Raw genomic sequence first — 26,314 nt, 5'->3', positions numbered from 1 at the left:
AAAAAATTTTTTTAATCTTGGCTGTTCACCATGACTAAGGTTTTAGATTTGTTACTGCATTTTTATCAAAAATCAGAGTAGTCACAATAAATTTAGTAAAAGTCAAGGATTTTGTGCTGATTGATTAAAAAATTCTGTGACAAATGAAATTCAGCTGTACCTTGCTATAATCATAGGCCAGCATCCTTCTCCTCTGCTCCTGCCTCCTTGCCATGACCACCCACAGCAGCACCTTCTGCCCTGGCACTAAACACTAATCCTGGCATGGTGGAAGGGGACGGCCTGAATGGGAGGGGAGAGGGGAGGTTGTGCTGGAGAGAGAGTGAGCCTGACCACACTCGCCCCAGATGACAGCAGCTCTTGTCCCATGGGTCTGGGTCTGGGAGTTGAGTGTGAGCCCGACCTGCGTTCACTCCAGGCGTGGGCAGCAGTGAGTGTTGCTGCAACTCCATGTGTCAGGCCACAGTACCACTCACTCAAATTTCTGGCCATACCCCTGCTGTGCGGTGAGTGTGGGGCTGGCTTTCTCTCTGACACTACCTCCCCTCTGGACCAATGGGGTGTGACCCACCTAGAGCCTTCCCACATTGAAATCATTGAGAAACAAAAGTTACGGTATCCATGACATTCTCACCCCTCTGAATCTTTAAGCATGACCTATGAAATCAATAGGGTCTTAATCCAGCTTCGACAGGTGTCCATATAACAAACTACAACCACATTTGACACTAAACAGCCCTAACTGGCCCTCACTGGCAATTTCAGCAGCAAGGGCAAGGATTTCAGTGGGCAATGATGATGAGCTCTCCTTTCACACTTAGATGGCCCCTTTGGGTCAGGAGTGAGGTGCAAGCAGCCAAGGAGGTATAAGGGAACTCACAGTATCTCGGCCTGGTCACTGGGTCAGTAGCATCTAGAGCTGTCTAACAGGAATTCTTCCTGAGCACTACATTTTCTTTCACACTGAAATGGCCCATCAGACTCCATGAAAAGGAAACTTTTTTTTTTTTTTTTTACTATAACTTGCAAAATGGGTTATAGTCACACAATGGTTAAATTGGCTGGGATCTATTTTAATGATTTATGGCACATTTGAGTACCCCAAAACCCAGCAGTAATTCTTATTCAGGAGCATAATACTGTGACTATTCCATTGGACAAATCCTGAGTTCATATTTTGATCACTCTTTCCAAATCTTGTGCTGATGAAAAATACCAACTAAAGACCTTCCCCTTTGGACCTTTTTTTGAGGAGGAGCTTGGATCTAATAGAACTAGGCTTTTCAGTGAAGGCTAAGGGAACTGCTTTCATTGAAATTAAAGGAAGTAAGCACTCAACTCAATTAGGCACCTTTGAATATCCCAGGCTGAAGGAATGATTTATCACCCCAGTGAGTCTTGTTGCCATTCTGAGTCTGGTTGTACCTTAGGATGTGGTATTTATCCTTTTGGTCTTTCACTTCACCATCTCCCAAAAACTGCTCTTAGATCCTCAAGTATAAGAACAACAATATGAATCAACTCCTATAAGTCTCATTGATTATAAGAATTGTATTTCGCTCTTCCTCATGAAAGCATCTAAGGGGAGCCTAAGAACATGCAAAAGGTAGGCTTGGGAGAGGAAGAAATGAATTGCATGGCTCAGGATAATGAGGCGATAGAGCCTTTGTCATTGGTTCAATCATTGTTAATGGAAGCAGTTACTCCCTGAAAGGTGTTCAGTGGCCTATTGATATCTGTTTGATCATGCACATTGCAGGTGCAGTGTAATGACCACTTCAAAGTGAAAAGCAAGATGGAGCACCTGGGAACCCGATCCTGCATTCATAGAATATCAGGGTTGGAAGGGACCTCCGGAGGTCATCTAGTCCCAACCCCTGCTCAAAGCAGGACCAATCCCCAACTAAATCATCCCAGCCAGGGCTTTGTCAAGCCTGACCTTAAAAACCTCAAAGGAAGGAGATTCCACCACATCCCTAGGTAACCCATTCCAGTGCTTCACCACCCTCCTAGTGAACAAGTTTTTCCTAATATCCAATCTAAACCTCCTGCACTGTAACTTGAGACCATTACTCCTCGTTCTGTCATCTGGTACCACGGAGAACAGTCGAGATCCATCCTCTTTGGAACCCCCTTTCAGGTAGTTGAAAGCAGCTATCAAATTCCCCCTCATTCTTCTGCAGACTAAACAATCCCAGTTCCCTCAGCCTCTCCTCTAATCACTTTTGTTGCCCTCCGCAGGACGTTTTCCAATTTTCCCACGTCTTTCTTGTAGCGTGGGGCCCAAAACTGGACGCAGTACTCCAGATGAGGCCTCACTAATCTCAAATAGAGGGGAATGATCACATCCCTTGATCTGCTAGCAACGCCCTTACTTATACAGCCCAAAATGCCGTTAGCCTTCTTGGCAACAAGGGCATACTGTTGACTCATATCCAGCTTCTCATCCATTGTAACCCATAGGTCCGTTTCTGCAGGACTGCTGCCTAGCCATTCGGTCCCTAGTCTGTAGCGGTGCATGGGATTCTTCCATCATAAGTGCAGGACTCTGCACTTGTCCTTGTTGAACCTCATCATATTTCTTTTGGCCCAGTCCTCTAATTTGTCTAGGTCCCTATCCCTACCCTCCAGCGTATCTACCACTTCTCCCACTGGCATTAGTGAATGCTGCTACACAGCTGCCACGTTAGTCTTGCCTGGCGTTCACAGAATCATAGTGAAGATAAAGGTATATGGCAGTCTAGGTGTTCTACGTCCAGGCTAGTGTGCGTGGGCCTCAGAGGAGTAGGTGTTAAAAAGTCTTCAGCCCTGTCCAAGACAGTTAGCTCTGTTTTAACGCATTTCTAACATGCAATTTTATAGACATATAGAACCTCAGGCACTTTGAAAATTGAGACAAAAGCATCTGTCCCAAAATGTTAATCTGAGGTCAGGTCTACACAACAAAATCTTGATGGCATAGCTGTGCAGGTCAGGGATTTGATGAGGAGTGATTTGTTACCATCATAGCTGTGCTAGCAAAAGCCCCTAGTGTAGACACAGTTATACTGGCAAACTGAATTCTTGCTGATATGAATTATTTTCCTCAAGGGGGCTGGAATAAGCTATACTAGCAAAAGGGCAGTTCTGCTGATATAAACTGCATCCTCACTAAGAGAGCTTTGCTGGTATAATCTACCAGTCTAGTTATACCATCACAGTGCTGCTAGTGTAGATATAACCTAGGAGTAACCCACAAAATACCTGCTCTTAGTCTTTAAAAAAGATTTTGAAGCCTATTTAACTCATTGGAGGTGCTCTCTTTCAGCACGCACAGTTTCTTTGAAATCAGCAGAGTTAGCTGAGAGCTGAACTTGACCCACTATCTTTAAGAGAATTTCCTTGCCTTGAACATGTTATAGAACCGCACTGAGTTGAAAGAGGACCCTTAGAAATCCCTGTCTGGTACATATGTCTTGTGTCGTGGATTTAAGAGTTAGTTCACACAACCAAATCCTAGGGTAACATTTGGTGCTACAGTTAGAGATTAATGGACTGACTATGAGAGGTGTTCATTGCCTCATTTTCCATTGAAATTATTTGAAACTATGAGTGCTCTGAATCTTTGAAAAATCAGGTACCTTAATATTTATACTTGACAAATTTTGCAGATTTAAAGCCAAATTTTTCCCTGCTATAAGCAGGCACAGATTTTCTGTGAAATCAGTGGAGTTAGATGAGGGCTGAATTTGGCCCTTTATCCTTAAGTGAATCTTCTTGCCTTCAGCAATGTCTTAGATCCTTAATAAACTTGTAATGTTCAGTAGTTTTTTATTAAATATACACCACTTGCTTTCATACTTGAAATTACATGTTAGAGGTTTCTGTAATGGAAAATTCTTTTAATGGTGGAAAATGGATTGTGCCATTGACCTAAATAATTTTCTTTTAAAAATACTGCAGATTCCAGATCAATTAATAAGTGTTCAAATAGCTGGTGATAGATATTGCAAAGCTTGAAGTCACTGCAGTGCGAAGAAAGCTAAAGCTGCTGTATTAGGTCTTGCCCTTCAGAGATCACTTTAAACATTCTCGTTCTGCTACCTTCAGACTGGTGTGAAGTGTCTAGATAAACACACAGAATGGAGGCTAAGTGAGAACAGAAATACAATATGCCCAAATATTTAAGGATACTAACGATATTTTGGGGCATAAATGGAATTAGATGTTTAACGATAGTGACGCTTGCTCGTGTGGAAAGAGCTGCCCTGATTGCTATGAGTTAAGAGAAATCCCCCACCACACTTCCCCCTTAGAGCACATACACAGGTATCTAGAGTTTTTTGCCTTTCTCCTAAGGATGGAACCTCTGAATATTCCCAGAAAGTAGGAATATATTCCCTGCAATGCGCACACACCTCTTAATTCTTCCAGTTTTTTTTTCTATTTCTGTATGGAATGTAAAATAAGACTATCTGGAGACTCATTTAATACGTAGGCCCAACAAGATAAGGTTAAGCTAAGATTTTTGCCTTGGCTCTGACAGCTGCATGTAGTGTGTGCATGTCCCAGTCACTTGGAGGATGTGGAGATCGGAGGAGCCTTTGATATCTGCCTTGCAGTCCTTTAAACCTGCTATTGTATGACACATTAGGCAGTGTGGCCTGGTACACAAGGCACCCGACTGGGTAGCCCAGAGACCTGGGTTCTGGTTGTAGCTTGCTGCTTACCTTCTGTGTAACGTTGAGCAAATGTGTTCACCTCTATACCTCCCACCCATTTTTTTTCTGTTTCGATAGTAAAATCTTTGGACCAAAAATTATCTTAAGTCATTTGCTCAGTGTCAAGTACAGTCTGGATTGGGCCTCAGGGGACTATTATACAAATAACAGGAAAAGACCATCTGACCCAATATACCTTCCCTTTTGCATTATACGGGAGTATGATAACTTATGGGGCTAGAAGTGAGTTGCTGGTTTCCCCATTCTCTGTATCAAAGGGTCTCTCTTCTAGTCCTGTTCCTTTTCTAGGTTTTTTTTTCCAACTCAGGAATTTCAGTTGTGCTGCCAAATTTTTAATGAAAATATACCCAGCACATCAAATAACAATTGGTTATATTGTATGAAAAGAGGATTGAATTTAACTTTATCATATCATAGTGCCTTCTTTAATTAAATTACTTTTGGTTCCATCCTGTGTGTTAACAAAGATGTACCATGCCAATGGTCAGGAGAACTTTTAGCAGTCACAGTGTTTTCTTGGTGCAGAAAAACCGGTTTTTGTGGACTCCCTCTTTGTTTTGCTGAAGCTTAAATTTAATCCTCTTTAGTGCACTCTCTTCCCCGGATCATTATTCCAGTTATTTTTAACCTAATTAACGAGATCCTCTATGTTTTAGCACTTTTGAGGGTCTCATCTGCTTTATGTTGAAAGGTGAGTCAGTTTTTAACTCTCTATATTGGGCTGACTGGGTTTAGATAACCCTTCAGGCTAAGGACACTGGCTAAGCAAGCTGGAAAAGCAGAAATGATACAAAGGCTCTTACTAATCATGTTAAACATATGAGATAATGTACACTGGGGGAAGAACAGAAGCAGTGAAGTTGTTTTAAGCGATGACTAGACTTCATGGCAAACTGAGGATATTTTAGGAACAAAAAGTCTTAGCCAAAATGCATATCTTGCTGGGCTCATCTTGATTTTAAACACCACTTGCTCATGAAGTAACATTTATGGACAATAAGATCATTTGAGTCTTTTGTTGCGACAAATGTCCATTTTCATTTTTCTGCCATGTTTTATTAATTAGTGAAAAGTCTGTCCTAATTATCACCTTCTGATCATATACTGAAGTCGGGCTTCTTTTCTTTCAACTGCAGCAGAGCCTCGCCACTAAGTGCTCACTTTGTTCAACTCCGCTTCTTTCCGTAGCTTCCACTTATGGGCTGAAGGCTCAAAGAAGAAGGAAATGGGTGCGATGAGATAACAGGTTCCAGCAAAGAAAAAGGAGCAGGCATATGTCTGAGTGTAGTCATACAGCCAACCTGCAATGGATGAGGGTTCAGTTATTAAAGCTGCTGGACTTTCCCACATATTATTATACCCTGGAAGGTTTATTAACATAGAAAACTGAAATGAGCTATGACTCATAACTTCACTGAGAAAATACTGAACCATAATGCATACAAAAAGAAAAGGAGGACTTGTGGCACCTTAGAGACTAACCAATTTATTTGAGCATAAGCTTTTGTGAGCTACAGCTCACTTCACTGGATGCATTCCAGACATTCCAATGGTCAGTATTAGATTACATATTAGCATTATGCCTACTGCAGGTTTGTTTTATTTGTACAACCCTAAATCAATCTCTGAATCAAAGTGGAATGTGGTGTGTTTTAATGAGAGTTTTTAAAATAGAGAATACTTTAAATGGGACTAACTAGTTTTTTTCCACAGGTGGTAAAAAACATTATTTAACTTGGAAAAAGCCACTGCTGGTGAATACCGTGACATCCTTGTGTTGCCACTGTTCAAGCTATGTCTGCATGTGCTGCAGTCACACCTCTGACTGCAGTGTAGACAGACACTTGGATATACAAGGCATGGTGATAACACGAAGACTTGATGAGCCAGATCCATGGAAGCCAGTGGAGTTACCCCAGTTCAGGATATGGCCCAGTATATCAGAGGTTCTAAAACTAGTCTCCAATCTGGAAGAAATATGTAAGAGCCCCTACTTTTCCTTAGCCACATGGCTGTTTTAATTGGTGGTTCTGTCTGTGTGGGGAGAGCCTAGACAGTAATAGAAAAATAATTTCTCAAATTTAGATGTGAATAAAAATAGGAAAATATGAAGAGGGGAAAAATCATTTTTAAATGTAATTAAGGTTTTTAATAGCCATGTTAAGAGATGAAGGCTAATAGGCGCTTATGAGCCCATAGTTGCATCTCACTAACTGCTGCTCTGAACTCAAGTTAACTAATTGGGATATTTCAATTCCCTACATCATCACTTCACTACAGTGACATCTTGTCTCATTTTCTCAGGGATATTGTTTGGGCCCTTCCTGAACTTGTAGGTTTTAGATGTTATCTGTAATCTAATGGGATGAGGTAAATGCTTTATTTCATAGGACGTGGTGACTTCATATTGTACAAAAGCTTGCTGTACAAAAGTTGGGTGGAAAGAAAAGGAGTACTTGTGGTACCTTAAAGACTAACAAATTTATTTGAGAGTCTCTCAGGTGCCACAAGTACTCCTTTTCTTTCTGCGGATACAGACTAACACAGCTGCTACTCTGAAACCTGTTAGATGGTGCGTTACTTAAGCTCTGTAATCATGGGATTAAGATGTCCAGAATGAAATGACATGAGCTCCAGTTTTTAAACCCATTATGGGTATAGCTTACTGAAAAATACCTACTTAACATTAAAGGAAAGAACACACATTCATGTTTTCCCTGCAACTCAGCTGTTTTCAAATTCATCAGTAGGTGGTGCCTGCCTACCACCTCTTACCAGCTGGCATTACAGTACATTCTGCAGCACATACACCTGAGAGACTTTGATCACAGAGAGCTATCTTAATCATTTCTCTTTTTGCTTACTGGCTGGAGAAAGCAGATTGCAGGTAACCGCTCAGTTACAGAAAGATTAGTCTGTGAATTGGAGAGAAACTGAAGGGGATGCAAAGTTTCCTGTGGAAATCTAGAAAAGCATCTTTGCTCTAAACGTAAGTAGTGCTGATAAATCCTTCCTCCGTAACTTAACACTCTAACCCCTCACAGCATATGCCTTTGCTATATGTTTAAGTATAGCTATCATTCCTTTTATCACCACTCATGGAGCTGGAGGTGCCTGCTGTGCTCTTTTTCTGCAAATTGGCTTTTTGCTTTGAATCGTAACTGTTTTTTGTTAAAAGCATGGTAGTTGGTTTGTATTATTCCTGTGAAGCTTAACATGGTTCTCTTCCTATGCTTGTTTGTGCCTCTAAGAATCAGCCTGTTTTGTTCTCCTGTGTTATCTTTAATTTTGTTTCTAGAATGTCAGTTTTCACCACTTAAACAGGTGTCCCTTGTATGATGAGCAGGTAAGTGGTCCCTACTTGCTGGTGAGGCTTCAGCCTTTTTAGCTCTGGGTGTTCAACCACTGCTTTTGACTTTAGATCTAGAAGTAAGAATTGGGAAATGAGTCTTGCAGGTAAGTAGCTCTTTTTCTAGTATTTGTTTTGATTTTTTGTTGTTGTTGTAGAATATGCATCCTTCACCTCTTCTTGGTGTTGTGTATAGTGTATATTGTATTAGGAGTAGTAGATGCTTTGAGTTTATGGAAATTTTTAAATTAACCTTCAGTACTGTAGATAAGTTAGGAATAATTCATTTAATCACAGTCAAAGGAAGAGAAACCCTAGACCCATCTTTTATAGCAGTAACAAGCCTCATTCATTTTCACCAGAATTAACTTTCAGTGTGAAGTGCAAGGAGCAAATTTTTTAGCATATGCAGCCTTCACACTTAAGTGGCTTGATTTCAGGGGAAAATCTTGGATCATAGGATTGTACCCTGAACATACAATCATGTGCTTGATCCTATAGAATCACAGAATATCTGGGCTGGAAGGGACCTCAGGAGGTCATCTAGTCCAACCTCCTGCTCAAAGCAGGACTAGTCCCTAAATGGCCCCCTCAAGGATTGAACTCACAACCCTGGGTTTAGCAGGCCAATGCTCAAACCACTGAGCTATCTCTTTCTCCCTTCCCCCCCAAAATCTTTATGGGACACACAATTGAGGGGGCTGGAAAAATTAGATTGCTTCATTCCTCTGCCTGGTTTCCTCTTCCTCCTATTGCTGGCCCTTTCCCATCTCAGCTGTATTGGCAGGACTTGGACTGCCAGGAGCTGCTATACGAATAGTCTGCACCCTCCTCCTGCACTCCCCTGTTCCCCCCCCCCCCAAAAATAAACTATCAATGGTTAGTGTGTTATAAAAAATTCTATTGTTAGAAATAAAGGAGACATCACCAATTAGTGGATATATGTTACAAGCAGCTGAAAGTGCAGTCGCCATGTATGATGCGTAGACCAAAGAAAATACACAAAGTGAAGTAATTCCCAACATAAGGTGCTTGAGGCAGACTTGGAATGAAGCAGATCATTGGGTGGGGATACATACAAGGAACAAGATAGATGACCTAATGCTATTCACTCACTGGTATTTGACCTGGCAGTTTTATCCATACGCTGTAAAACACTAGCCTGGGGATAGCTGAAGATACTGATCCCACATCCAGATGTGAAGGACAGGCTTTGCCTTGAGCAGAGGTGCATGAAACATGCCAATTCCCCCTCAATTTAAGTGGATAAAGAAATATGACTTTAATAAAAATATTCAATATAGCACCCAAAATGTGCCCCACACTATATATAGAATAAGATGGTATTTTGGGGGAGGGGAGGGAGAAGGCTTATATTTGAGCCTATGTAAGCTGTTTAGCAGAGAAGATTTTGAATCCTTAGTCAAGTCAGGAGATGACAACTAGAACCATTTCGGTCCCCTCTGCTCTATGCAAAGCACTGCAAATATAGCACCTACCCCTCATGCTGCTGGGACCACATCACCCCTTCAGCATCAAGTTAAACTGAAATAACAGTTTGAGTCTGGTAAAGTCATAGTTTTTTACTCTTCTTTAGATGCATACAATTCTTCTTCTGAAGGGAGGGTCAGAGCTAAAGAAAATGCTCTGTGCTTTACCACCATTAACTCATTCACTTGCAAGTTACAGCTTTTGTTAGGAATTAGTTTTACCTTTTGAAGAAAAGTGTCATCTTTCACCTTGGCTCTCAAATGTTTCCTAGTAAGTACTTCGATGCTAGAGAAGAACTAAGTATTTTCTGTCAAGAGGATAGAGGGAAAATATTGCTTATATGTTACCTGCTATAGGAGGTCCAGCGATGGTTGCTATCCCAGCAAAGAATGAGGCAAATCCTAAAGAACTGTGGAGTCTGGGGACACCTACAAGATCTACCTGTTCATGGAACCAGAAATTACTATTACACCTTTACCCCGATATAACACGGTCTTCGGGAGACAAAAATATCTCATCGTGTTATAGGTGAGACTGCATTGTATTGAACTTGCTTTGGCCCCCCTTGTTCTCTGACCGCCTCTGTCTCTAATCACCCCAAACCCCCTGCTCTGACCCCTATCCAAACCCCCCGCCTGCTCCACTCCTTCCTGCTTCCTGCTGCTGGTGACTGTGGGAAGGTTGGGGGAGAGGACACTCTCCGCACTCACCTGCAGTGGGAAGCGGGGCACCTGGCTGGGGGGGCTGGGCTGCTCTGCTTCCGCTGCTGCTGGTGAGTGAGGTGGGATCCCTCCCCTGAGCAACACAGCTGGGGCAAGGGAAGTGGAGCAGGCTGCTCCTGGCACCCCGCTAATCTCCCAGGCCACTGTGGGACCCCCAAAAGCCATCCCTCCCCACAGCTCCTGCCTCCCAGACCCTGTGGAGGGGAGGGAAGCCCCTGACCACCCCTTTAACATTCTGCTCAGAGCAGTGTGTCAGAGTTTTACTGTGCTGTACGTGAACCCACGTTGTATCAGGTTGCGTTAGACGTGTACTTTATACAATGTACAGACACATTAGAATGAAAAGTGTTTCTCTGGGGAGTCTCCTTCACTCTGTTAAAGTTTGAAAAGAGTTTGTCCATACAGAATTAAACCCAAAATTGACATTAGGATGCTTGATGCATTTCTAGCCCTTGGCTGTACAAACATTTGATATTAGTAATCTTTGTCTTTGAAGATATTTTAAACTCACTCTCTCTTGGGATGTGATGCACAAGCAAGATTTGTACAGGTACATAGCTACATGAAAATGCAACAATATTCTACTGCAGTTTGCCTTAACAGAATCAGACTAAGGTCAGAAGGGACCATTATGATAGTGTAGTCTGACCTCCTGCACAATGCAGGCCCTTCATTTACCAATCTTGATTTAGGTTACAAATGAATGAAGTTTAGTGTTCTTATCGTCTTTACTGGACAGAGTGCAATACCTAAGATGGAACTATGGCATTGAGAGACAGGACTTGGGAAGCCAAGTGATTGAGTTAGGTCACTGGAAATAGGTTGAGGTGCCTAATACTGTGCCTCTGCTGTGTCTGGCCTGCAAATGACTGTGTAATCCTAAAACCAGTAAACTAACAAGGTCCCCAGTGGTTTGATATTGAGAGTTCTGAGCACACAGCCCTCAGGCTGAAATCTATGGCAGCTGTGGGTGCTCATCACTCTTGAAAATCAGGCCACAGGATTTCAGGTGTTTGAGATATTCAGTTGGAAGTGCAAAGCATTACTGTATTACCTCTTGATGAGATCCTTTACTCACCAGTACAGGGAGCAGCAGAGCCAGGTATCCACCACAGAATATGGCAAAGCTTATGGTGTAGACCATAAGTAATGGAAAGGATGTGGCAAGAGGACCCAGCAGGTTAGTGATGCCACACAGAATAAGGTAAGTCTTATGGTAATGATACTTCTTGATCCAGTTCTGATCAGCAATCCAACCAGAAAGCAATTGGCTGACTGTCTCTGTAATCCCTAGAGAGAAACAGAAAATTCTTGTGAAGGCTCTAGCCAAATCTTTTAGAAATTGTTCAGGAGTGGTTTTGGGCTCTTGATTCTTCATAATCTACAAAAACATTTGCCTGAAGTGTTTGTCAAGAAAATTCTGCTGATGTTTTACATTTAGGATATGACATCACAAGAGAGGAGAATGGGATTCTTAGATTGTTCAGTGCTTGGTAAGCATCCAGTCGGCATCTGGAGAGAGGATGCTCTGTTAATTACATTAAGGGGTGAGAGAGTTACAGTAAACCTGACATGTACAAAGACATCCAGCAAAATCAGAGATGACCAAACTTAGCATTCCTGATCAAACAAAACCAAAACCCACCTTAATCCATAATGAAGAAGCAAAAAAGGGCATAAATTGAACACTTTTAAAAGTGCAGGGCTGCTTTTAATAAAATATACATTACCTTCTGGATATGTTATATGAAATAGTCTCAAATTCAGGAAAGTGCTGATTGATTACTACTGAATATCCATTACCTGTATTCCTGCTCTTAATCTATATCAGTTGCCTCTTTAGCCCAAATAACATTCCAAGGATGTTGATTGCACTTTACAGAGCACTTTCTTTGTACAAAGAAAGTTTACCTAATAATTGAGAATGAAGCTACTTTCCTTAATGTTATCTTACTTGCATGTTTTGAAGTTTAATATCTTCACTCACACCACAAACTAGAAAAGTTTGATTTTTGAGGTAGACAGCCTTCATGCACAACAGCTGTACTTAAAATAGGCAGGCCTGTAAAATTCTTTGTAGTGTGCCATTGTGACCTCTCCAACTGTTACATAAATGCAAACAAAGTGTTTCACAACAGAAGCCAGGATTGGCTGACTGCTACACTGTTTTTTGATCTCGGGGGGTTAATACAAATATTCTTAAAATAAGGTTAGGAGACTCTTGCCTACCAGCCACTGAAATGAGGTAAGAGGCATCCATGCCATTTATGCCCAGGGTTTTGGCTCTTGCTGCCAGGTGAAAGGTGGGAATGAAGTAGGCCAGTTGGCTGAACAAAAATGACCAGGCAAAAATACAGAAGAAGGGATCTTTCAGCAGTGAGAAATCAAGAAGAGGCTGCCTGCTGGGAACTGGCCATAAGTGGGAATTCCATTCCTTTTGCAGTGGAAGGTTGTTATAGCCACAGTCTCTGTCACTGCCTCCATCAGGAGAGTAGCAGTTGGAGGTTTCTCTCTCAGGCCCTTCCAGACCAGCAGAGTTCACTGGAACTAGTGATCCTAATGTTCCAGCTGACTGGAGCCTGTTTGTGACAGTGGAATCTTGCATAGGAGAATCCAGTCTAGTATTAAACTGTGTTTCTGTGGTACTGATTTCATCTAGGTGGCTTGTAAGAGTTGCTGGATGTTTACTTTGTGTTAATGATCCACTGTCTACATTTCTACCAGAAAAGTCTTGGAGATTCTTGATGATAATAGGTCGCAGTAACATACTAGAAGGCACAAGGTTTAACATGATCCCTCCAAAGATCAGTAGGGTACCTGAGAGAAGAGAGGGGGAAGGAAGATAAGTGGTTTTTCCCCCCACCATAATGCTGTGATCAATACACTCAAACATTTGTGTTTAGAATTGGCTCTTTTTCATACTGAACACACGGAATTATCTGTTGCAAGAAAAACAGCATTTGTCTTGCATCAGTCCTTCTGTGAGATTTCTTCCTGAGGTGAAATCACCTTCCTTCTTGTGAATAACCTATGTCATGACAAACAGAGAAAGCAGACTCTAGCTGGGAAGCAGATAAGAAACATAGCTACTCTCCATCCCATTGCCTGCCTAATAAATTAAAACAAGGGGAAGGAAAGAACTAAATATGTTTCAAGGTTTGTTTTTTTTCTCCTCTACTATTCTTAAAAATTCAGTTTGTCTCATTTGGCAGACTCCACGATGAGCAGCGAAAGTATAACATTGCAAGAAAGTTTAGCAAATGAGAGAGGAATTTATAGTCACTGTTTAACACCAATATAACTTCAGTGACTGATTACATTTTGGAAGAAGGATCTCTTAAAGATTTAAGACGACCAGAGTTGCCATTCCTGATATGTCAAAGTAGCTTAGCCTCTCTATCGGAAGGTGCCAAAAACCAACCCCACAATCTTTAAAACAACAATCCCTTCTAGGTCACCTTGAGTGATAGGTACCTGGTGCTGATGGTGAAATGTGGAGAAAGTAAAACCGATTTACCTTGCCAACCATAAAAATCTATCAGAAGTTGAGTGAAAGGTGCTAGTACAAATGTCAGTCCCATTCCTGAGCGTGCAATTGCATTGGATAGAGCCAGTCGCTTTTTAAAGTACCTGGCAGTCATCACAGCAGCTGCTTGATACAAGCAAGCAAAGCCCAGCCCTGAAATAGAAGAAAGAAGGTCAGTGCCCAAGCAGTGACTCTTGTGGAGTGGAATTTTCATCTCATGCAAGTGAGGAGCAGAACTTCTAATTCAAGAACTCTAACTCAATGAGTCACCTCAACTAACAGTATTGTAAAGACAAGAGAGTCCTTGCTATATGTGGCAGGAGAGTGGATGTGACGCACACAAGGAAATGCCCAAGCTGTGCCTGTTTAGAAACAATGAAGAGTAGCAGAGATTGGTGACTGGCAATAGTGCTTTCTGGGAACCCAGGTAAAATGCAGTGGCGTGGCTCTCCAAGGTGCGTGGGGCAAAATCCTGGCCCTAGTGATCAGGATTTCACCCGTGGTGTTTAAAAAAAAAAACAACCTGAAATTCACACAGTGGCTGTAGTAAGTCAAAACTGTCATTAGGCATTCCTGAATGTAAAGCCTGCAGGGAAGAAATTGTCTTCTTTTTGCAGCCTTTGGGTGATACACTAATATCAATAGGATAATCAAGCAGCCACATGGATTAACAGTTGTCTGGATCTGCTGATGCACTTTTGTAAGGGCTTTCATCACTCAGGAAAGTGGCAGAAAGGCAGCCAGAGCGAAACTTGTGAGCTGTAGGAAGTTACACTCACCCAATAGCAGTCCCATAGACGCACACAGGAAGGAGATACTAGTGGCCTGTGTGCTGATCAGACAACCAGTGCTAACTAGGCCTGCCCCAATGATGGAGGTCAGCTGGTCCCCCAGCTTCCCACAGGCTATAGTGACCAGTGGACCTAGAAGATAAGTCAGTAGTGAGGTAAGCAGTTGGAGGATCTAGAGAAAAAACACAATAGCTCAAGGTACATCATCATCTAGGATAGTATTCTTGATATTCTCTGATCCTGCTCTGAGAATTCCATCAGAGCTGCAAGGAGCGCTCATGCTATGATCTATGAAGTAGGATAGTGGAGAGAAAGGTAATCAAGTCTCCTGTTTGGAGATGGTCAGGAAGGATTTCCTTAACCTGCCCCCTTTAGACAGCATTGCTCAGTTAAATTGGTGGATTATTTCATGGTCGGAGAGAGACTACTTTACTTTGAAAGACTGGGTATTAGAGGTAGGATACTGCACTAAATGGATCGGATTAGCATGGCCAATCCTGTACAGAGACGCACAGTGACTTGTCAAACGCTGTGTTTATGCAAACCCTCTTCTTTAAAGGTTTCCCTGTGCTACCACCACCAGTTCAGCTCCCCTAGAGTGCTGGTGTAGACAAGAGCACTTCCCCATAGTCAGCCAAGGGTCAGTGTCCTTCAGACGGAAGTCGTCAAAGAACCGGTATGATTGTACTACTGATAGCTTCTTTTAGTGCTACTGAACCCTGCTTTGGAGTGATTGCCTTCTAGCCCTGGAAGGTTGTTCAGCATCCAGGCCCAGTTAATTTCTGGACTCTCTAGGAGTGCCAACAAATGTGCCAATTGCACTAGTTTGTCACGTAGACACTAGGAGTTTGGCAGGTCATTTAATGTCCGCTGTTTAATGCGATCAAATGGCCGTAAAATTCAAAGAGTGTAGACCGGCCTCTGCTACTTTCTGAACTTGCGTGTCCCTGCTGACCTGCTGAGAAGCGGAGAGAGGACATGATGGAGCCGATCCAACTGATTTGTTCTGAAGAGCCTCCCACCTCTTCTTGAAAGACCACAAAGAAAATTCCAAAGGTTTTCAGCATTCCCATCACGAGCACGTTTACCTAAACCCAAAGCAGATACAAGTGAAAGGCTGCACATAGTTGGAAATAGATTCCTGGCCACAATATCCTCTCCCTGTTCCTCAGGACTGTGACGAATCTTCATGTATTGGGAGAAGAGCTGATGACAAGTTAGAGTCAGGAAAAAAATTCCCTTTCCTCCCCTATAAATTACATTACACACACACACTCCCTCTCCCTCCTCCCATTATTGCAAGTAGTTGCAATATTGGGATGGGACAGTGTTGCTGCTTTCTAAGCCATCTAGTAGCATTGCTTAGTGGCAGAAATTGGGACATTTGTCTGGTAGGATTGTGAGAGAGACTTTCAGTGACTAGGTCTCAGTGGTGCCCACGTTCTAACTGGAGCAAAGCCTACACAATATGGACATTTTTCCAACGAGAGACCAGAATGGCACTGCACTTGAGATGTGTTCAAAGGAATCTGAATTTTTAAACACTATTTGGCATATTTCTAACTAGTTCTTATAAAAACTACAGACTGAAAAAATCTTGAAATACTTAAACACTTATTGTCAGTAATTTAATAAGTACTTGGGTGGTTTTTTAATTCTTGGAAATCTCAGTAGTCATTGACAGATCAGAACTGATTGGCTTTTTGGCATGAGCATTGGAAAGATTTCCCAGTCAGAAACTGCCATGCTGCCTAATTTTCTTTTTCCAGTAGCTGACTGGAAAATAAGCAGGTAGTAAAATATCCTGAACACACTTGAGTCGGGATGCCTGGCTCCTATTCATAGCATTGCTGGTTTGAGCTGTGATGTTCTGAAATATGGGTAATATAAGGCTCCCTACCTTGGAGGCTTAGCTAAACAAGCTTGTGAAGTGCTTTGACATCCATGGTCAAAATGTGCTTATAGAAATAACTATGTACTTCTTGATGTTAACGTCCAAATTGCAGGTAAATGCGTTGTTGTTTTGCAGCCGCTTAGCAATTGATTCTTGTATACAGACTGTGAGCCAGATTCCAGGGTTGGCAATTTCCTGGGAAAAACTAGTTTGGGACAGAGCACTGGTAAATACCAGTTTAAACTGGGAAAAAAAGTTGTTGTTAGAATACTAATGAAAATTACTGAAAAATATAGATTGCAAAAAAACTTATCAAATTGCTAAATATAAATATGAAAATAAGAGTCATGACATCTATAACTACCTTGAGAAAATACCTAACCAAAATGTATACAGACATTCTGAAGTTTAGTATTATGTATACTGCAGTTTTAATTTGTATTTGTAGAACAACCTAAATTTAATCTCAGAATCTTCTGCCTTATGGAACCATACTTTGAATATGTAACTAAGGTTAAGCAATGTGGTGTACATTAATGCAACAGTTTTTTAAAATAGAAAATACTTTGAACTGGGGCTAACTAGTTGGTAAAAACCGTGATTTTACCGGGTTAAAAAACAGCTCTGGTAAATGCCATCCCTGCCAGATTCTCAGCTGCTGTAAATTGATGTAACTGCATTTACACTAGCTGAGGATCTGCGGCCTTTTTCCCCACAGAGCCTCATGAAGGAGACCGGAGTTGGGTTCCTCTATGGTTATCAAGCTACCAGAAGTAATAGGAAAGCTGTATGATCTTTACAGTGACAATGTGTACCTCTGGAGACTTGTGGGGTGGAGGGAGGGGAAGAGAAAACTGTCACAAGCAAAGAGTACCAAGTCCAACTGCTTTTTAATGAAGGACAGAGATCAGTCCTTTCTCAGAACTAGTTACCCATTTCACTGTGAGCATAATCTCTACGTGTAAAGTTAGAGACCAGTGTGCTAGACTCATTAAAGTAGGACTCCAGCCCTCCTTCGCAATGTTAGTCTGTGCCATGAGCATGTTAGAATCAACCCTGTGTGCATCATATGCTGGTTTTGTTGTCTAAAAAGCATTCTGTGTGAGAACACAACCTGTGAAAGCATCTCTTTCCTCCAGGACTTAACTCCCGAGGGTCCCACAAGGTTCTCTCTACTTACCAGAAAGAAGTGAAGCACTATCATCCATCCCCATCCTCCATCAGGAGTTATGGGTTGCTGTTCCTCCTCCTCCTTCATTGCTGTTGGCTGATTCTCTGCCCCCTTCCTTTCTCCTGAAAATGAGAATTTCAGGAAATAGTCACACTTCACCTTACTGATCAGGCTCTTTTAGGTAAACAAGACTCAAAATTCACTTTGCAGGATTGACCTACTTTAAAAACAAAAGCTGATACTTGCTTCCATCTATCCTTCCTCCTGTTCACCAGCCTCTGCTGCTACCACCATGGGAGACAATATTTTGCATTTAGTCAGAGATCACAAGTTGCTTTTTAAAGCTGGTTAGGCATTGTTATACCTTTTGGGAAAGAGGCACTTAAGTTTGCACAGTCACACTGTGGCAGAGTGGAGATGGAACTCAGGTCTTCTAACTCCCACCCTTTTACTCATTTCTAGATTATAGCTGTCCCCAAGTAAAGAAGACTCCTGCATGTTCAGGTAAGTTTCCTTTGGCGTATGTATACATAATTGAATCTGTGCCAGAACTAGGGAGCCTGCTTCACCATCTGCCTGTGACTATACCCCGCTCAGTGCCCCTCTGAACCTCTTCCCAACCCCATTGCCTCTATGGTGTTTTATTCCTTCACCACTAATCTGTGAGGTTTCTGTCCATTACTGAGTTTGCTCTAGGAGTTTTGCCTCATAGTACAGCTGAGACCTGCAAGGGGGTTAGCGGGATTGTAACCCAAAGCTTTTCTCTTACCGTCTGGATGATGCATAGCATAAGATGCTGCAAAAATAAGATTTAAGAAAAATAATCTATCTTCATTTGTTGGGGCTAGCTACAGCCTCCTGAGTTAGTTCAAGTCTGTTCCTTAATTCCTCTCTGTACTAGGGAACACAGGGCTCATTCTTCTAAAAGAAGCCACGAAGCAAAGGAGGCAGAGCTAGAAAAAAAAAAGCCCCCTTAAGTGCAGGGCCTTTTGGACTTTATCCCTTCCCTCAGGAAGTAATTAGCATATCCAAGGCATTTCAGCCCCACCCCTTACCCAAGACTGAGGGTGGGGAAATGAAGCTGTTTGCTAAAAGTATCCTGCTTGGAGGAAATTTGAGTCCTTAAAGCGCTGCCCAAAAACTGCAAGGGAAGGTTTGAGGGTGGGCATGAGGTTTTGCTCGTTAGTCACCATGCTGCCCAGTAGGTGGCATCAGTGTACAAAACCAGCTTCCAGTACAGGAGCCACATCTGAATTTGTGTGTGTCTATCACAGCAGGTAGAGATGGGGAACCAGAGACGGAAGGATTCCCTCCCTGCTGTATATCAGGTAGCTTAAGGAAGATCATATTCCTTATTTCTTAATTCACTGTTATTGAATGTTGTATAGTCCTGACACAAGGACTGCCTAGAGACCCTAGTGAGGCATGGTGCTTGGCACCTGCCCCAGTGCTTCCAGGCTAAAGCAATGTCTTCACTGCCAAAAATGGTGTGTTTTTACTGCAGGGAAACTAACATGCATTAGCTAGCCTGCTGTAAAACCCTAGTGGAGGCAACGCACTGTAGTATTCCGATAAGGTCAACCACTGATAGACCTTATCGGAATACTAACTCTCTATATAAATAAATATAAAATGTTGATGTCACTTGGTTATCTTGTAATGCTTTATCTCCTCTAGGATTTTACAGTAGACTAGCTAACATGTAATATCATACTGTTAAAGGAAAACATCTTTTTTGCAGTGGAGATTTATACACAGACAGATTTGTGCTGCAAACAGGGGAGGAGAGCTCAGTGAGTGAGATTATTAATTAGCAGTGGCCACAGGTGAGACCTGCTGCCCTCATCTGCAATCCTAGGCTCTCCTGCGGCAGCTCAGGTCACTTCAGAAAGAGTGACATAAGCTTCAGTGCAGCAGCATGGAGGTTCTTCTGGCTGTAGAGGCTCCCATTGGAAGTGGCTTAGGAAATCTGCTACATGAGAACAGAAACACAATGGGAGCAAGCTTACCAGCCCCCACAATTCTGGACTGTAGTATTCCTGTGTTACCCAATCTCCTCTATGCTCAGCCTGCCTTATTCCTCTACCTTACGCAGTTATCCACTCTGCTGTGTAAAGATTCGGTGCCCCACCCTATTTTAATTGGAACACCAAAAGCTTGTGATCCCCAGCACAGATCCTGTCAGATCTCAGATTTGGCAAAGCAGCCGCAACTGTTTCACTATCATTAATGTGTTTAAACCCCCTCCAAAATACCACAGCCCTCACTCGGCTAAGAGCAATCTGTACAAAGGGCAAAGAGCCTATAAACATGAAAATGAATTTAAAGAAAAATTTGACAACTTACCTTATAGCAGATAGTTGACAGCTTTTCTCAGTATGTGCTGTTTGATGGAAGGGCTGGGGGAGAGAATACATTCGCTGAGGAGTGGACACAGACAGCAGATGTAACTTTTCCCCTTAAGTAACTATGTAGCTACATGTGGCACTGAACCATGTATTTCCAAATAAGAATGAAACTAAGAGGATCTTAATGCATCCTGGACCGTTTAAGAATATACTGTACTTTCTTTAATGAATTGTTTGGTAACTATGATTGATCACTTGAAAAATTAAACTACTGGACATTTCACTTCCTTACAAAAGACTTGATGAGGTATTGGTCAAAGCTATAATGGAGAGAGACCATAATCAACAGAGCTGTAAGAGTACTACTTAGTCCCCATTGGCACTACAGGAGGCCTGAGGGTACCAAATGCAAAAGGAACAGTCAAACAGGAAGTTTGAAAAGTAGGGATCCTTTTGGCCATGACCCTGTCAGGGATTGTATTGCTCTGAGACTTAGGACTAACGGTTGCACCATTTTCCGGCTAATAGCATGCTAAGAATCACTGGGTCTAGTATTGTTGGTTGATGTCGACATTATCAACTCTGAGGCCACCACTACCTATCTATCAGTACTAAAGAGAAACTAAAGCCACCTTTCTTATACTGATTTAAAATCATGCAGCAAAGATGTGTGTACCTCCATGGGTTCAGTAATTGGGACACAGTCAGGTCAAATTTGGCCTCAAATCTGGGTTTAAGTAAGCTTTTACCATAGGTAAAACAAATGTTTCCACTTGAACACCAAGGGAGGGGCTTTTTAAACAATGTTTCCCCTGCAGCCTTTGCTGTTTTAACAGTATCATTAGAGGCTCCTGATGTGAAATTGACAGCTTGACAAATCCATTTCCAGTGTCCAAACAGTAACCCAAGAAGCAAAACGCCGTAAGTAGTGAAGTTTTAAACTTAAAACTTCAGTTTTAAACGAAGACATTTGTAACAGACAAGGAAACTGTTTATAAATGTATGTATTTTTAGTCAATGGGATTAAAGGTGTCTACAAAGAATCTTAATGGGGCTTGGCTCTTTCTTTGATGTATACATGCAACCTGCATGAGTAAACTTTTCTGCTTGTTTATCTTAGAAAAAAATTAGAGCTTGCTTGATGTTTGAGAGACATTGGGAAGTGCAAGGGATCTTTATTGTAAGATGACCTTAGTTGGAGGGGGAGGATGATGAATCTAAAAAAAGTCTCTCTCTCTATAGTTAGTCACTGAGCTTCAGACAAACCAGCATTCAACTGAAGCTTACAGAGTCAGCTGTGTGTTTTATAATGTATAATTTATTGAATTCAACAAGTAAGGCCACAGATTAGGGTATCTGATCATTACACAAGCAAGGTGAGTTAAACCACATTCCATGCTTGACAGTAAATTCTGGGCTGTGCTGGAAGTTAAAGACCCTGACTGAAGTACAGTACCAGTTTAAATAAGGAGGGAAGCTACCACATATTTAAGATTGGCCCAAATTTAGTTCTGCAAGCACTTTCTGTATTAGATCAGCAGAGGAAATAGAGCAGTCCAACAACGAGTTGATCAAAGGGTGGAAAAGAATCAAGCTGATGGATGAAAGGTCAAGATGCCATTTTGTGCACTGCCACAGTGATGCTGTCATGCTTCTGGATCATGATGTTCCTGAAATAAACAGAAACCATTGCTTAAGACAGTTGTAGCTACTACAGTCCTGAAGAGTTCTCACACTGCAGCTAATCTGCAGGTCACTAGCAGAAGTTTAGTATCTGCTGCATGCTGTCAGAGAGGAAGCACTGACTAGATCAGCATTTCTCAAATGCCGCCACCAGGGGCTTTTCTTCAGCTGCAGCCTTTCCCACAGGGCTGCTGGCAGGGGTTGGGCCCTGCCCCCCCTCTGGAGCCAGCCAGTATGAGTTCCCCACCTTCCCAGGGGCAGCAGGCTCCATCCCCCTCAATGCACTGGCCTCTGCTGCCTCCCTAGACCCCCACTGCCTCCCTATCCACAGCTTCATTTGCCTCCCCCCCCCCCTTTTGCCAGGGCTGAGTAAATCCATTGTGAAAAGCCAATATTTGCATGTTTAATATCACTTTTCACTGCCTCCTAGCTAACAAGGCTGCTGTTGTGAAAAGTGACTATAAACATACAGATATTACTTTTCACAGATGCAGACTTACTAGCTAGCAAGTCTGAAAAGAAAATGCAGCCAAAAAAGCAAAACAAACAAAAACTCCAAGAACATGCAAAGCACATTTGTTTGTTTCTTTTCTGTTTAGGTCCAGTAAAGAATACAGACAACTGTACATGGTGTTTCACAGACTGAATAATAAAAATACCTACATACATAAATTACTATGATTTGGACATGTATATGTGCAAATTTGTTTGTTTTTCCTAAAGTTAATTAGGAATTTTAGGAAAAGGTGTCATAGCGGCCACCAGCAAGAGTTCGTGGCCACACTGAGGCCACCAAAAAAAATGTTGCCAAGACCCCTGGACTAGATCCTATACACAAAGGACTAGGACTCCATTTTCCATCTCTGCCTACTCTGAAAAAGTTTGGGCTCAAATCTTCCCACCTAACTCCAACACCTCCACATACTCCAAAAGCTTGAAGTATGGGAGATTCCTAGGAATCAGGTCTCCCTTTTGTGAAAAGTTTTCAGGAGGATTAAAACAGGATCGTAAGGTCTAAGTAGCCATTACAAACATGATGCAGGAATGACTAATAAGTAGCATTGTATCCTTATCTGGCAGCAGCCTCTCTGCTTTTTAAAGCATGCAGTAGGTATAGAAACAAGGTTACATTCACCATTGCCTTAGGGCCCCAATTTTAATAAGTAATCCACATTCAAGCTCCAGAGAGAGGCAAGAATGGCCTTCCTAGAGTTGCTGTCATATGTGCCACTGGGGGTGAAGCTTTCTAGCCTTGTATCTGTCATTGTAACCAGGGACACGTGAGCAGAACCACCTTGAAGTGAAGGAGGCTGTTCTATCATTAGGATCTTCTGGGAATATTAGATCTTTAGGATACAGGGCAAACCAAAAAGAAAAGGGAATGATAGACATACAACTCCAGATGCTCACCCATTATCTGACTCCAGACACACAACAGGAACATCAGTAGGATCTGAAGTTAGTTTGGCTGCCTGCTGGGCTAGAACTGAGATCACACCTGCATGTTCATCTGAAAGGGTTCCACGACCTACAAAATACACAAGTCTTTATGTAAGTTGAAAAGCCCTCAATACTTTGCAGTAATTACATAACCAGCCAGCCCAAGAATTTAGTAGAACTGTGTGCCCTAATTTAACCCATCAAGTTATCCCACTAATTGCTAAAGCATTCAAAGGAGTTTTCCCTGCCAGCGTACATCACCATGTTATCTGTACCCTTCCCAGATAAATATGGTCATCACAACTGTGATTTTGGTGGATTTACATAGTCATATTTGCAGCATACCCTAACGTTCAGTTTCCAATGCTGCCTTATTTCAGGCAAACCCATTCTTTTAATTTTAACTCAAATAAGAGGCTAATCTTTTTACCTATAAGCCCATCAACATACCATAGAACATCAGGGTTGGAAGGGATCTCTGGAGGTCATCTAGTCCAACCCCCTGCTCAAAGCAGGACCAATCCCCGATTTTTGCCCCTGATCCCTAAATGGCCCCCTCAAGGATTGAACTCACAACCCTGGGTTTAGCAGGCCAATGCTCAAACCACTGAGCTATCCCTCCCCCCTATGTCAACAGCAATCTTTACAATTACAATTCATTCTTGGGGGCCTCATTCCAAATGTTGTCCCCACCTTTTAATTAAATGGCCAGTGATCAGATGATATCTGTTACCAAATCAGCAACAGCTGTGTCTTATACTTAGATTGTTGTGTGTGCTAGGACAAACTGGAACTTGGTCCATAGCACCAAGGAGCCCTAGCTACAGCAATACAAATAATTTCATTATTGAAACAAAGGCTAGTTGTTCCTCCTATATAGATTAGTAGTTTTTTTTTAAATGAGTTAGTTGGCAACCACTGGTAAAGAGAGGCAGGCAGGCAGGCAGACAGACCATGTACACTTTGATATTTCAAGTATTGGGACAGGAGAAAGCAAGAATAAAACACAGGATTTTAAAGGAGTAAGAAATGGAGAGTTTTTAAACAGAAATTGCAGGGATATGCCCAACGCTTTGTTACTTACAGCCAAGGTTCAGGCCCTGTGAATCTGTGCACAGGACTCCAACGATTGAGGGATTCTTCATTCTAATAAAGACAAAACCTGAGATCAGCAATTTTTAAGTATTAGAGGGGAAAGAAACGAAAAAGAAGTCAAGACCGCAGTGTGAGCCTCACATAAATCTGAAACAATTTAAGAAGTGCCATCTTTTCAGCCCAGTAACAGGATGACAACTCCCTTTGAAACGGTGTCAAAACAGTTCAGGGTGGAGGGAAAGCAGAAACTTTCATAACTGCAAAATGCATTTCATTATTTAGAAATTCTGGTTAATTTGATGACAGCTCAGTCAGGCAGTGGGGTAAGCCTCACTGAGAATCCCCTGTTCAGAATGGGGGTTTGCTTCCATCGGAGCAAGAGAGCAGAAAAGCTCAAGGATTTTTGTCAACAGGAAACCCTGCTCTATGGAAGCAGGAGAGAGAAAAAAGAGAGATGAGGAAGAAGAGAGGGTTCTCAATTACCGGGGAGAAAAGAGCAACACTTGCCAGTCCCTTGAAAAATTCTTACCCTCTGTGCCCCATAAAATCATCACCCCCAATTCCTACCAACCAGAAATCATTCTCACCCCACCACTCCCTCTTCATACCTACCGAGGTATGCCCATTGCAGATCCTTCCTATGCCAATGCCCACTTACCCAATACATGCCCCCAATCCAAGTAACCCCAATGCTCCGTCCTCCCCACCCCAGCATCCACCCCACCCCTAGTGTCTGCCAACCCCCCCTCCCAGTACCAGTCAGGTGTCCCCAGCCCTCCTCCGACAGTCCTCATTCCCCTCACCAGTGCCCCTGGCATTCCCAGGGCTCCCCCTTGCCCCTACCAATGCCCCCGACCCCAGCGTTCCTCCTCCCCCCGCCAATACACCCCCCGCCCCCAGTGCTCCCCACGTTTCCCCCTCCCTCCAGCCAGCGCCCCCCCGCCCCAGCGTTCCTCCGTCGCCCACCAATGCCCCCCCGCCCCCAGTGCTGCCCGGTTCCCCCCTCCCTCCAGCCAGCGCCCCCCCCCGCCAATGCACCCCCCGCCCCCAGTGCTTCCCCACGTTTCCTCCTCCCTCCAGCCAGCGCCCCCCCGCCCCAGCGCTTCTCCTCCCCCCCCAGTGAACCCCCCGCCCCTTGTGCTCCCCGGTTCCCCCCTCCCTCCAGCCAGCGCCCCCCGCGCGTTCCTCCTCCCACGTTCCCCCGCCCCCCGCGGTCCCTGGCACGTACGTGTCCTCCAGGTGCTGCTCCAGCGTCCCCTCCATGCTGCTCGGCTGCGCTGTCCCGGAGGGGGGGGGGGCGGGGTCTGGGTCTCTCCCTCTTCCTCTTCCGCCCGCCCTTCCTGCGCAGCCCCACCCACGTGACCGACGCGAGTCGCGCTCCCGGACGGCGGTTCAGGAGGGTCAAATTTTCCAAGGCGCGCGGCGGCTCTGCAGGCGCGCGACCGGGGCTCGGGAGGCGGGAGCGCGGCCGCCCGGCTCTCAGCGCCCCCTGGCGGGGCGCCCCGCCCACCCTCCGCTGGGCCCCGGGCTGCTCGAGCCGCGGCCCGGCCTCAGCCCGCCTCGGGCCAGGGCTTCGTGCTGCGGCCGGCCCTGCGCCGGGCAGGGGGCTTCTCCCCGGGCCCCGGGGAGCCTGGAACCCAGGACCCTGCGCCCCGACTCCCGACTTTTCCACCCTCCTGAGCTCCTTTCATAGAATCCGAGAGGATCGGGGTGGAGGGGCCTCAGGAGGTCACCTAGTCCCACTCCTGCTCAAAGCAGGACCGGTCCCCAATCTTTGCCCCCGATCCCTAAATGGCCCCCTCAGGGATTGAACTCCCCACCCTGCCAATGCTCCAACCACTGACCTATGCCTCCCGTAACCCCAGATCCGCCTCGCTTACAAACACCTCGCTTACAAAATCAGACCGCAAAATATGAAAGTCTCACAGCCACGAGTACTGAAAAATGACGTTTTCCTCATTTTTAACCCTACCGTTGTCAAATAAATCGATTGTACTTACATTTCAGTGTGACGCTTGAGCTTGTTCTTTCACTCGTGAGCCTTGTTTGAAGCCCGAGTCCCACCACCCCAGCGTGTAACTTA

At 43.5% G+C, this 26,314-nt stretch overlaps 2 protein-coding genes across 3 annotated transcripts; both read right to left on the bottom strand.

Annotated features, from left to right (window-relative positions):
* Window positions 1–3: 3 nt before the first annotated feature.
* Window positions 4–20,913, bottom strand: SLC16A4 (solute carrier family 16 member 4). Of its 2 annotated transcripts, none has more exons than XM_074936309.1 (9): window positions 20,012–20,913; window positions 17,675–17,787; window positions 15,556–15,688; window positions 14,589–14,732; window positions 13,801–13,962; window positions 12,513–13,100; window positions 11,362–11,573; window positions 9,909–10,002; window positions 4–6,022 (listed from the first exon to the last, which is right to left on the bottom strand). In XM_074936309.1, the coding sequence occupies exons 2-9, from the start codon at window positions 17,750–17,752 to the stop codon at window positions 5,871–5,873; spliced, it is 1,563 nt and encodes a 520-aa protein (XP_074792410.1). In that variant the 5' UTR covers window positions 17,753–17,787; window positions 20,012–20,913; the 3' UTR covers window positions 4–5,870. The 2 variants fall into 2 exon arrangements, with proteins under 2 accessions (XP_074792410.1, XP_074792409.1); XM_074936308.1 differs by lacking the exon at window positions 20,012–20,913 and adding an exon at window positions 18,435–18,720.
* A 152-nt stretch (window positions 20,914–21,065) lies between these two features.
* LAMTOR5 (late endosomal/lysosomal adaptor, MAPK and MTOR activator 5) lies at window positions 21,066–25,520 on the bottom strand. Its single transcript, XM_074936310.1, has 4 exons — window positions 25,460–25,520; window positions 24,221–24,282; window positions 23,107–23,224; window positions 21,066–21,683 (listed from the first exon to the last, which is right to left on the bottom strand). The coding sequence occupies exons 1-4, from the start codon at window positions 25,492–25,494 to the stop codon at window positions 21,623–21,625; spliced, it is 276 nt and encodes a 91-aa protein (XP_074792411.1). The 5' UTR covers window positions 25,495–25,520; the 3' UTR covers window positions 21,066–21,622.
* Window positions 25,521–26,314: the final 794 nt, after the last annotated feature.

This window comes from Natator depressus, chromosome 21, assembly GCF_965152275.1.
Source record: "Natator depressus isolate rNatDep1 chromosome 21, rNatDep2.hap1, whole genome shotgun sequence".
NCBI classification, from domain to species: domain Eukaryota; kingdom Metazoa; phylum Chordata; order Testudines; family Cheloniidae; genus Natator; species Natator depressus.
This window is presented reverse-complemented; position numbering and strand designations above follow the sequence as displayed.

Bases quoted from the DNA above. Each gene is read 5' to 3' on its own strand.
- SLC16A4 (XM_074936308.1), bottom strand. The intron at 14,733-15,555 runs GTCAGCAGGGAC...CTTATCTTCTAG, and splicing joins CTCTCTCCGCTTCTCAGCAG to GTCCACTGGTCACTATAGCC. The intron at 13,101-13,800 runs GTAAATCGGTTT...CTCTTCTCTCAG, and splicing joins AGATTTTTATGGTTGGCAAG to GTACCCTACTGATCTTTGGA.
- LAMTOR5 (XM_074936310.1), bottom strand. From the start codon at position 25,494: ATGGAGGGGACGCTGGAGCAGCACCTGGAGGACAC. The intron at 24,283-25,459 runs GTACGTGCCAGG...TGTCTTTATTAG, and splicing joins GAGCAGCACCTGGAGGACAC to AATGAAGAATCCCTCAATCG. The intron at 23,225-24,220 runs GTAAGTAACAAA...TGTATTTTGTAG, and splicing joins ACAGGGCCTGAACCTTGGCT to GTCGTGGAACCCTTTCAGAT.